The sequence below is a fragment of the Oncorhynchus kisutch genome, linkage group LG1, assembly GCF_002021735.2.
Source record: "Oncorhynchus kisutch isolate 150728-3 linkage group LG1, Okis_V2, whole genome shotgun sequence".
NCBI classification, from domain to species: Eukaryota; Metazoa; Chordata; class Actinopteri; order Salmoniformes; family Salmonidae; genus Oncorhynchus; species Oncorhynchus kisutch.
The window spans coordinates 51,463,595-51,476,014 of record NC_034174.2 but is presented as its reverse complement, the minus strand read 5'-3'; the positions used below and the strand labels follow the sequence as shown (position 1 = coordinate 51,476,014).

At 42.4% G+C, this 12,420-nt stretch overlaps 1 protein-coding gene across 3 annotated transcripts in view; it reads left to right on the top strand.

Annotated features, from left to right (window-relative positions):
• The window catches only part of LOC109891575 (myotubularin-related protein 14), a 45,517-nt gene that overhangs the window by 18,003 nt on the left and 15,094 nt on the right, over positions 1 to 12,420 (top strand). For all 3 annotated transcript variants that reach the window (XM_020484123.2, XM_020484118.2, XM_020484127.2), the window contains exons 5-16: positions 743 to 806; positions 960 to 1,082; positions 1,524 to 1,597; positions 2,034 to 2,104; positions 2,307 to 2,381; positions 3,122 to 3,188; positions 4,964 to 5,049; positions 6,837 to 6,913; positions 8,471 to 8,507; positions 8,883 to 8,953; positions 9,375 to 9,433; positions 11,454 to 11,592. In XM_020484123.2, the coding sequence (XP_020339712.1) occupies positions 743 to 806; positions 960 to 1,082; positions 1,524 to 1,597; positions 2,034 to 2,104; positions 2,307 to 2,381; positions 3,122 to 3,188; positions 4,964 to 5,049; positions 6,837 to 6,913; positions 8,471 to 8,507; positions 8,883 to 8,953; positions 9,375 to 9,433; positions 11,454 to 11,592 (943 nt within the window). The remainder of the gene's footprint in view (positions 1 to 742; positions 807 to 959; positions 1,083 to 1,523; positions 1,598 to 2,033; positions 2,105 to 2,306; positions 2,382 to 3,121; positions 3,189 to 4,963; positions 5,050 to 6,836; positions 6,914 to 8,470; positions 8,508 to 8,882; positions 8,954 to 9,374; positions 9,434 to 11,453; positions 11,593 to 12,420) is intronic.

Sequence of the window (12,420 nt, the reverse complement as noted above, 5' to 3'; positions counted from 1 at the left end):
AAGTGTGTCCTCATTGAATCCACTTTTACACGGAACCCAAACCGGCTGTGCGCGTGCGCCATCGCACATAAATGTATTTTGTCCCCCTACACCAAATGCAATCACGACACGCAGGTTAAAATATCAAAACAAACTCTGAACCAATTTGCGGACAGGTCGAAAAGCATTAAACATGAATGGCAATTTAGCTAGTTGGCTTGCACTTGCTAGCTAATTCGTCCTATTTCACTAGCTTGCTGTTGCTAGCTAATTTGTTCTGGGATATAAACATTGAGTTGTTGTTTTACCTGAAATGCACAAGGTCCGACAATTAATCCACAAATAAAACGGTCAAACGAATTGTTTCTAGTCATCTCTCCTCCTTCCAGGCTTTTTCATCTTTGAACTTATATTGTGATTGACATCTACACTTTCATAGTATTTCAATCACCCACATGGGTATAACCAATGAGGAGATGGCACGTGGGTACCTGCTTCTATAAACCAATGAGGAGATAGGAGAGGCAGGACTTGCAGCGCGATCTGCTTCAGAAATAGGAATGACTTATATGTTAGCCCGTGGCAACGCAGATGCTCGTTGAAGCTCGTGAGCAGTGTGGGTGCAATAATTGAATAACATGGATTCCTACATTTATTTTGCAATGCTCGTGCACGCGACGTGTCCGGTCTGTTCAGCATGTAAGAATTATATGGTAGTGACGCATCTCTCGTTCTCTAATTCGCTTTTTCTCTCCCCCTCTAGGTGGTACTGATGACACGTGGGGGGCAGAGTCCGAGCCAGAGGTTCCAGAGGACGACAGTGTGAGGTTGGTGTCTTCTCACGTGATCCCGTGACGGTTGTTTGATTTCCTTGCCTGATTTGAATGCTCAAAATGCCCTGTACATTTTTGTGGTCATTGGATGACGTCTAACATTTTCTTTGAACTCTTTCTCTCCATCCCGTCTCCCCCTTGCTACAGGAATGGGGACTCTCAACTCTTTGACAAGGTGCGGGGTCTGGACATCAAGCTGCTGCGCTACCTCTCTGTGCGCTACATCTGTGACCTCATGGTGGAGAACAAGAAGGTCAAGTTTGGCCTTAAGTAAGTCTCAGCTCACAGCCAGGACTCTGAATTTATTCCCCCCCCCCCCCCCTGCACATACACACACATGGGGGGATATGTTCTGGGTCATTGGATCCTGCTCCTGTTGGCCTTATGGTGACTTTGTTATGTAATAAACAAGTGTACACTTGTTTGGACGTTGACCTTTGCATGCGTGGCGGTGTGTGTTATCTTTATTTATGTAGCTGCCTGCCTGCGTGCTTGTATGATTGTGATGTAATGTTGACGTGTGTGAGTGCATGGCGTGTGTGTGTCTGTCTGTTCACATACTTTCTATGGTTCGCTGGTTGTGCAGCTGTGTGTACATGTGTCACTGACCGTTAAGTCAGGCATCATGTCATGTGTACACGTATGGTTTTCATCACCTCCTGAATATTTTATTTCTCTTTTCCACTATCTTCTCGTCTCTTCTCTGTCCAGTGTCACCTCGTCTGAGAAGGTGGATAAGGCCCAACGCTATGCGGACTTCACCCTGCTCTCTGTGCCTTACCCGGGTAAAGACAATTCTTTCAACCCCAAGCTACGTTTACATTTCAGTTCTTTGATAAAATATTCTCCTTTTTATTAGGAAAACAGGTTTCAGCAGTCTTGACAAATAAATCTAGTGTTAGGTAGATGACAGTAACTAGGCCTTACAATGCGTTTCTACATCTTATTAATAAACGTCTTCCCCAGAGAGATGGCTACAGACCTGGGATCAAATGCTATTTGCAATCCTTTGAAACACTTAAACTGGGCTTGATTGAGTTTGACCGGCGCTATGGGTGATGCAAACTCCACCCATCTGGCACACCGGTCAGGCTAAAGCACTAAAAGTATTTGAAAGATTTCAAACTGTATTTGAACCCAGGACTGGATAGCTAGAGTTCCTGTACTATTCTCAATGCATACAGTTGTATCGTGACACCGGACCCCTCTCTCTGCTTCCAGGGTGTGAGTTCTTTAAGGACTACAAAGATCGAGACTACACCGCCGAGGGACTAGTATTCAACTGGAATCAGGTATGCCGGTCGATTTTTAACATTTCCTGCATAGAAATATAGTTAATAGAAGGGATAAAAGACTAAAACCTAGGCAATTTAACTGTGTCCTCACCCATTCTAGTCGTTCTATGGTCTTCTGATCTCAGATTGTGATGTATCATATGTTCATCCAGATGAATGATTTTCAGATTTTGAAACATACCATTTTTATTGTTGACAGGATTTTGTGGATGCTCCTTTGACAATCCCTGCGTGCTTTACCAAGAACTTGAGTATAAACTGGAGTGAATATCAGGTTAGTCTTTTTTTTTCTCCCTCTTATGAGTATTTCCTCAGTTTTGTTGATATGGAGAGGACAGATAGGAGATTGTATCACAGGGCACTAGGCTGGATTCGAACTTATGCCAACACGTGTTTGTGTGTCGGAGGCAGTGGCCCAAACCACTAGACCACCATATCCGGTACGTCTAATTATACTTCAGTGAAATGTGATTCCGATTGTGCCACAGTATTACTGGTCTCACAGTGACCTCTGTTGGCCGTGGAACGGCATGGTTGCCGACCATTCATTTCTCATGCTGTCTTGACATTCTCTAAGACGGGTGTTTTCAAACCTCTCCTCAGGCACCCCCAGCCATTTAATGTATTTAATCCATTCCAGAGCGAGCACACCTGATTCAGTTTGTCAACTAATTATCAAGCCCTTGATTAGTTAACTCAAGTGAGCTAGTTCAGGGCTACAGCAAAATTGTGAGTAGGTTGGGGGTCCCTGAGGAGATTTTAGAAAACCGCTGCTGTAAGAGTTTGTTTTAATGCATATTTTAGGTAATAAGAGATGTAGTCGCCACACCAGGGCCAGGTTCACTTGGCAAACGTTGCAGATAGAAATGTCATTAATCCTTATTCCAATTGTCAGAGAGGCATGTTTGTTCGACATAGCATATTTCTATCTGAACATTAGTGACGTGCTGGATGCGCCCCTGGTGAAAACGTGCTGAAAGTCCTCATGTGTTCTTCTCTGTCCTTGTGTTTCAGTCTTGGGACCTGGTCCATCAGACTCAGAACTACCTGAAGCTGCTGCTTCACATCATCAACAGCGACGGTCAGTATGTGTGTGTGCCCGCGTGTTGGTTAAAGCTCCTTGGGGGCTGTGACCAATTTCTTCTTTCTGTCAGAGTAAAATGAACATGGTGTAAAGAGTGGGTAAGTCATATCATATCTCATATGGACATCTAGTGAGGGTCCCTGAGATGTAGGCCTCCAAAGTCAAACTTGACCCAGGGAAGACCAAACGCTGATGTTGCCATTGTGCAGTTTAAATCCTCATCACTTACTAGTCGCTATAAAAACCTGGTTCAATCCTTTGTTTCTCAAGTGTTTGTTATTTGGTTGTCTGATTTAATCAGGCTGTAATACACAATTAATTGCTGTATACAGCCTTACTCTGCTGGTTGTCTGTGTGGTCTGTCTTCCAGCCGCTCGCAATTTGGGACAAAATATCCACAGGAAAGTATTGTTTTAAGGGAGCCGGTGGGTACACTACTGTTCAAAAGTTAGGGGTCACTTAGAAATGTCTTTGTTTTTGAAAGAATTTTTTTCTTCTTCCTGATTTTAAAATATAATCAAATTGATCAGAAATACACCGTAGACATTGTTAATGTTGTAAATTACTATTGTAGCTGGAAACGGCAGATTTAAAAAAATGGGATATCAACATAGGCGTACAGAGGTCTACTTTCAGCAACCATCACTCCTGTGTTCCAATGGCCCAGAAGGCCAGCATCCCGGAGTCACCTCTTCACTGTTGACGTTGAGGCTTGTGTTTTGCGGGTACGATTTAATGAAGCTGCCAGTTGATGATTTCTGAGGCGTCTGGTTCTCAAACTAAGCACTCTAATGCACTTGTCCTCTTGCTCAGTTGTGCACCAGGGCCTCCCACTCCTCTTTATATTCTGGTTAGGGCCAGTTTGCACTGTTTTGTGAAGGGGGTAGTACACGGCGTTGTACGAGATCTTCAGTTTCTTGGCAATTTCTCGCATGGAATAACCTTAATTTCTCAGAACAAGAATAGACTGACTAGTTTCAGAAGTGCTTTGTTTCTGGCCATTTTGAGACTGTAATCGAAACCACGAAGGCTGCTGCTCCAGATACTAAACTAGAGAAAGAATGCCAGTTTAATTGCTTTTTTAATCAGAACAACAGTTTTCAGCTGTGCTAACATAATTGCAAAAGGGTTTTGTAATGATCAATTAACCTTTTAAATTGATAAACTTGGATTAGCTAACACAATGTGCCATTGGAACACAGGACTGATGGTTGCTGATAATGAGCCTCTATACGCCTATGTAGATATTCCATAAACAATCTGCCGTTTCCAGTTACAATAGTCATTTACAACATAAAAAATGTCTACGCTGTATTTCTGAACAATTACATTTTTTAATGGGGGAAAAAAAATAGACATTTCCTTTTTTTTGAAAGAAAAGTTAACTATGGAACGGTGGTGTATATGGTTTTGTTGGGATGTATTTTCAGTCTACTGACACACGCGATGCAAACACTTGCGCAATATGTAAGCAATAGCCAAGCCACCAGAATCACAGAAGGAACGTTGCCTCGCAATCAGCAGTGGCAAACCTACTATCTCTCTAAAAGGTCAGGTCAACAATACTTTCCTGTGGAGATTTGTTTATCAAATTTCAAGCTGCTGAAAGACCAACCACACAGACAATCGGTAGAGTAAATTCAAATGTAATTTTAATCAACATTCTGACTTGTAAGAAACATTTACTGATTATGCACTAATGTTTCAGGCTGTGTATGCCAACTAATTGTGTATGACAGCCTGATTAATCAGTGATTTGATTTGCCCTGTAGATGAGAGCGGTCTCCTGGTTCACTGCATATCTGGTTGGGACCGGACGCCTCTTTTCGTGTCCCTCCTGCGGCTCTCACTGTGGGCAGTAAGTGTTCTCGCTCTCATTCATATCACCCTGTTTTTCTTTCCTTCCTATCCCACTTTTATCCACTCTTTCTGATGTAGGAGGATTTGAAAAAGTCACTATCGGATATCTGTGGTTTGTCCTTCAGCCACTTCATTTTTTTACAAAAATATCCACAGGAAAGTATTGTTGGCCTGACTTTTTAGAAAGCTGGTAGGTACAGTGCATTGGGAAAATATTCAGATCCGCTGACTTTTTCCTCATTTTAAGCTACAGCCTTATTCTAAAATAGATAGATTTTTTTGATCCATCTTCACACAATACCCAATAATGACAAAGGTTTTTAATCTATTTTTACTATCAAATTGATTTATAAAGCCCTTCTTACATCAGCTGATGTCACAAAGTGCTGGACAGAAACCCAGCCTAAAACCCCATACAGCAAGCAATGCAGGTGTAGAAGCACAGTGGCTAGGAAACTCCCTAGAAAGGCCAGAACCTAAGAAGAAACCTAGAGGAACCAGGCTATGAGGGGTGGCTAGACCTCTTCTGGCTGTGCCAGGTGGAGATAAAAAAAGAAACACCTTTTTTACATAAGTATTCAGACCCTTTGCTATGAGCCACAAAATTTAGCTCAGGTGCATCCTGTTTCCATTGGTCATCCTTGATGTTTCTGCAACTTGATTGGAGTCCACCTGTGGTAAATTAAATTGATTGGACATGATTTGGAAAGACACACACCTGTCTATATAAGGTCCCACAGTTGACAGAGAAAAAAACAAGCCATGAGGTCGATGGAATTGTTCGTAGAGCTCCGAGACACGATTGTGTCGAGGCACAGATCTGGGGAAGGGTACCAAAAAATGTCTGCAGCATTGATAGTCCCCAAGAACACAGTGGCCTCCATCATTCGTAAATGGGGCCGCCCGGCCAAACTGCGCCATTGGGGGAGAAGGGCCTTGTTCAGGGAGGTGACCAAGAACCCGATGGTCACTCTGACAGAGCTCCAGAGTTCATCTGTGGGGATGGGAGAACCTTCCAGAAGGACAACCATCTCTGCAGCACTCCACCAATCAGGCCTTTATGGTAGTGTCCAGACGGAAGCCACAACTCTGTAAAAGGCACATGACAGCCCACTTGGAGTTTGCTAGAAAGCACCTTAAGACTCCTACCATGAGAAACTAGATTCTCTGGTCTGATGAAACCAAGATTGAACTCTTTGGCCTGAGTGCCAGGCGGTGAAGGATGGTAGAGGCAGCAAAATGCTGTGGGGATGTTTTTCAGCAGCAGGGACTAGGGGATGATTCAGGATCGAGGTAAAGCTGAACAGAGCAAAGTAAACCTGCTCCAGAGCGCTCAGGACCTCAGACTGTGGCGAAGGTTCACCTTCTAACAGGACGGCCCTAAGCACACTGCAGGAGTGGCTTTGGGACAAGTCTCAATGTTCTTGTGTGGCCCAGCTAGAGTCCAGACTTGAACCCGATTTAAACATCTCTGGAGGGACCTTCAATTTCTCTGCAGCAACACTTCCCGTCCATCCTGACAGAGCTTGAGAGGATCTGCAGAGAAGAATTTGAGAAACTCTCCAAATACAGGTGTGCCAAGCTTGTAGCGTCATACCCAAGAAGACTCAAGGCTGTAATCGCTATCAAAGGTGCTTCAACAAAGTACTGAGTAAACGGTTTGAATACTTCCGTTTTTTTTGTAAAAAAAAAGAAAGTATCACATTTATGTGTCGCCTTTCGGGGCTAATTTGCGTGGAGCTTTTTTAAAGACATGCTAAATCTTTTAATGTATTTTTTTAATAGGATGGTGCTGTCCACGCCAGCCTGGAGCCTACTGAAATCCTCTATCTGACAATTGCCTACGACTGGTTCCTCTTTGGGTAAGGATTCTCACAACACCCCCATTACTCCTTAGTAATACTGATGGGTGCGTTCACAACAGCAATCGAGGACTGTCTGAGTGGGGAGGGGAAGACCGAAACGTGACCAGACCCAGATGTGTTTGAGATGCATAATTGAGGAAAGAGCTTTTATAGGAAGGACGACTCTGAGGAGAGGGTAGAGCGTGCCAAGTTAAGTACACTGTGTCAATTCATCTTTCCTTGATTTCTCGCCTTCTTTCTCCTTGACCTTCTCAACACATTGGAGAAGAAATTCAGTGAGAAGGGACTTTGGACCTTCTCCTCCAATATACGGTAGTTGAGAAGGAGGTGAGGACATAGGATGCAAGGAATCGCCGAAAGACGAATTGAGATGGAGCCCTCTTTCTCTCTCTTCCCCGCTCTCTCGAGGCTTTCCTTCATAATTACCGCTGTGCATCTCTCCAAAGTTTAACTCATCAAACAAAGTAAAAAAGAAATTAACAAAAAAAATCCCTGCCCCGGAGATGGCTCTATAGAGTAATTATTCCAGGACAAACTTCTGAGACTGCGGCCAGGGAAGAGGGATAAACTGGGTGTCTCTCACACACACATACACCAAACCTCTCCCCTTTAATAATATCTGTAATAATTGGTCTTTTTTTTACCAGCTATCAGTGTTATGATGCAGCGGTATGTATGGATTTGTGTAATCTTTCATTATGGCTTAAACTCCCATTGAGAGTTTGTTTATTTGTTGTTTTCCCTTTAAATGTAAAAGCATTAATAATGGTCAATTCAGGTTCTAAGCTGGAGATAAGAGAAAATGAGTGACAACTGGTCAGTTGGTTTTATTGATGTACTTTTTTTTTGTAAATTACATGTTCTAAACGGTCCCCTATTTGTGCTTTACAGTCTTCTTGACTTTGCTCTTTTGGACTGTTTGATTCAACCAGTATAGAAATTGGAAAGTAAAACTTACATTGTAACCATTGTACGAGGTAAACACCAGGTGCATGGAGAAAACTGTATGTTGAATAGAAAGGAACAGACATTGAGAAAGTATTAAAGGCCCAGTGCAGTCAAAGACGTGATTGTCCTGTGTGTTATATATTTCCACACAATGAGGTTGGAAGACTGTAACATTTTGATAAACTAAAAAGGGCATTAAGAGCTGTTTGAAAAGGCTGCCTGAAATTTCAGCCTGTTTTGGTGGTTTGGAGTTTTGGCCTGCCTGATGACATCACCAGGTTTAATAGACCAATAAGAAAGAATTCCCAACCTCTGCCAATAGCTAATTTTCAGTTTTCTCCTCCCCACTCAGACCACTCCCACACAGTCCTACCAAAATTCTTGCTTGAGAAATTGCTGGGAAGCTTTACATTTTTATTTTTTTTACCATTTTAATTGAAAACTATCAATGTAAGGTACTTGATTGTTACCCAAAAATGTTTTGTTATTGAGATAAAAGGATGCATTGGACATTTTAAATGTGTTGGTAGCTAATCATCATATGTAATAGTGTTCTTTGATTTGTTTAATGGATTCGGTGATCATACTCGTTTGTTGCTTCTACAGTCATATGCTGCCTGATCGCCTCACCAAAGGAGAGGAGGTCAGTTGCGTTCTATCAATGCCATGCCTCCCCCCCTCTCTCTGTGTGTGTGTGTGTGTGGAATATTAAAACTTTGGTTATTACTTTCCTATTTAGTTAATATGGTTATTGCCCTCAAACAGTTATAACACTGTTGCCGTCTTCTTGAATTAGTTTTTTTTAGGAATTGACTATGCCAATTTAGATATAATGGCTTGTGAAGTTGAGTAAAATGGTATCTGATTTCTGAAACTGATATCCAATTTTCAACTTAAGTGAGTTGTTTGGGGTGTTTTTGAAAACTAGGGGGCAGCATTTTGTCATGCATTTAATTTCCTTATTTATTTATTTTTTACACCTGTAAGACTTAACTTCATCTTTCATTCCTCCCGGCAGATTTTCTTTTTTTGCTTTAATTTTTTGAAGCACATTGTCTCAGAGAAGTTCTCTGCCAAGAAGAAACAGAGGTGAGTGAAATGTCATGAATCAATGGAGATATTTGAAATGTAAAAGCACTTCTATAAAACATTGTCCGCCCCCAAAATGGCACCCTATTCCCAATATATATAGTGCACTACTTTTGACCAGATCACTGGTCTAAAGTAGTGGACAATACAGGGAATAGTCCTTACTGTACCCTTAAGCTACTCTTCTTTTTGTTTCAACTGTAGGGTTACAGCCACTCAGGGCAATAACACTGTTCTTTCATCGTCGAAAACCCACTGTGACCAAACAGTTTTTTTTTTTTTTTTTTTTTTCCCTTCACATTTCTATATTCTTTGATCTTTTTCTTTCTCTCTTTCCTTCTTTTTGAGCAGTGTGTCAGTCTCTCTCTTGCTCTCTTCTTCCTCTCTGTATTATTTCATCATCCTTTTTTCTCTTCCACAGGAGGAAAAACTCTCAATTCAAAGACACTGATTTCACAGTGGACGACCTCTGCAAGTTGAGTAAGTTGCTTCCCTGGAGACAGTTCATTATTAAGTATATGTTACATGAGGATAGAGGTGTATTTCATACATTGAGTACAGTGGTGGTATGTTAAGACATGTTTTTTTTTTTTTAAGAACCCTGTAAGAGTTCCTGCTGTGCACTACAGTTCTGATGTAGGCATCTCATGTAAATGAATGTGATACATGATATGTTATGAAGAAACTTTTGAAAAGATGCAAATAGTGGCATATGCCCTTTTTTATGAATTCCCACTGCACTACACTTCTGATGTAACGTGATGCGCTTTTATGTCTTGTCCCCTCAACATGATGCACAAAGCTATGAACTCATAAGCTTAAATGGATATTGTCTATAAACTGTATCTGGCAAAAGGCTTATTATAGGCTATTGTTTGCATAAGCTAAGGACATGCGCCGAATACAACAGGTGTAGGTAGACCTTACCGTGAAATTTGTGCTAACAAGCCCTTAACCAACAATGCAGTACAAGAAAGAGTTTTGAAAATATTTGCTAAATAAACTAAAGTAAAAAATAAAATAAGTGACTCAATAAAAAACTAGGCAGGGGGTACAGAGTCATTGTACGTGGTTATAGGTTAGTCAAGGTCATTTGTACAGGGGTAAAGTGACCATGCATAGATAATAAACAGTGAGTAGCAGCAGTGTAAGAACAAAGGGGGGGGGGGGGGGGGGGTCGTCAATGTAAATAGTCATAGTGGCTCTTAATTTTAGGGAGCCTTTTGAACCTAGACATGGTGCTCCGGTAACGCTTGCCTTGCGGTAGCAGAGTGAACAGTCTATGACTTGGGTGACTGGAAGGCAGGAAGCTTGGCCCCAGTGACGTACTGGGCCCTAAGCCACTATGCTCTGTAGCTCCTTACGGTCGGATGCCGAGCAGTTGACATACCATATGGTGATGCAACTGGTCAGGATGCTGTAGAACTTTTTGAGGATCTGCGAACCCATGCTAAATCTTTAGTCTCCTGAGAAAAGGCATTGTCGTGCCCTCTTCACCACTGTCTTTGCGTATTTGGATCATGATAGTTTGTTGGTGATGTGGACACCAAGGAACTTGAAACTCTCGACCCGCTCCATTACAGCCCCGTTGATGTGAATGGGGGTCGTGTTCGGTCCTCCTTTTTCTTGGATCCCATTGAGGGAGAGGTTGTTGTCCAGGCACCACACTGCCAGGTCTCTGACCTCCTCTCTAAGCAAGCATAACAGTTATTTAGCCTGTCTGGTAGGCTCGCATCACTGTGCAGCTCTTGGCTGGGTTTCCCTTTGTAGTCCATAATAGTTTGCAAGCCCTGCCACATCCGACGAGCGCCAGAGCCGATGTTGTAGGATTAGTAGAGCTGTCGTATTGACGCTTTGCCTGTTTGAGGGTTTGTCTGAGGACATAGTGGGATTTCTTACAAGGATTAGTGTCCCGCTCCTTGAAGCGCCAGCTCTAGCCTTTAGCTCGGTGTGGCTGTTGCCTGTAATCCATGGCTTCTGGTTGGGCTATGTACGTACTGTCACTGTGGGGACGACGTCAACGATGCACTTATTGATGAAGCCGGTGACTGAAGTGGTATGCTCCTCAATGCCATGGATGAATCCCGGAACATATTCCAGTCTGTGCTAGCAGAACAGTCCTGTAGTGTAGCATCTATGTCACTGACCACTTCCCTCTGCAAAAGCAATAATGTTCCCTCATGACTGTCACAACATCTGAAGGCTTAAAACATTCAAAACTTTCAACTCGGGCAGAAAATCCAGACATGCTCTTTTATACAGCTATTTCATTTGATTCTTGTTTATTTTCCTTTTACAAGCGGTTTAAGATTATTTTTGTAATAGAAGAGCTATAGAGGTTTAATAAAAAATAATAATTAGTATTATACATGCATGTAAACCAACTGCAGGCTTCCAAAGAGTATCTTCACGGAATCTGTGCCCTTGTCCTCAAATCTCTCCTCTGTAATTGGTCCGAGGCCCTGTCCGCTAACCAATGTCTCCCGTGTGATTGGTGCAGAGTCCAGGGAGGCCAGGGGCAGCGTGACCAGTTTGAGCAGTGACTTCTCTCTGATCACGGAGGATGCGGGCGGAGCCTCCAGCCTCACCAATGAGGCCGTGGACCTGTTTTCCGGCCAGCCTCTGGGAGCCTCCAGCTGGTGAGTCCTCACCGTTTCTCTGGAAGTCAGTGTAACCCCAGCCAAAACATTTCCTTTCACTTTTGAATATACCCCCATATGTATCAGGGATGTCACATGGATGAGTATTCCTTTAAAGGGTGATGGCACTTCCTGATTTGGCCTCATTTTAAATTGGTTCATTAAGATATGCTAGCAGCCATGACTGAATTCAAATGTGAGTTGGTTTCAGAGTGTGGTTTGATGTGTCTCTTGTGTGTGTGTTCGCAGGTGGGAAGAGTTAGCCAAATTATTTAGCTAATAGCTTCAGCCAGCTGGTGTTAGACCAGGGCAAAATTGGTTTGACTTTGGACAGCCTATCTCTGGGGCTAGTTAGGGACCGTCAATAAATGGCACAATGTAAATTCAACATTATTTTTCACGTTGCAAACCTTTTTAGTTTTCACATGAACTGCTTTCAATATTTGTATATGACATTTCTACAATGTGTAGTTGTTTTGAGGTTTGTAGCCCTTAATCGAACAAAAAGGATAATTTGTGATGTTTATGGGACATATTGGAGTGCCAACAGAACAAGCTCTCTTTGTTTACTATGGTGCTATCCTCAGATAATAGCATCGTTTGCTTTCGCCGTAAAGCATTAATGAAATCTGACACGTTGGCTGGATTCACAACAAGTGTAGCTTTAATTTGGTATATTGAATGTGTGATTTCATCAAAGTAAATTTTTTATAGTAATTTATTTGAATTTGGCGCTCTGCATTTTCACTGGATGTTGGCCATATGGTCTGCTACCGTCCCACATATCCCAGAGAGGTTAACTTCTTCGAGATAGGGGGCGCTCTTAAA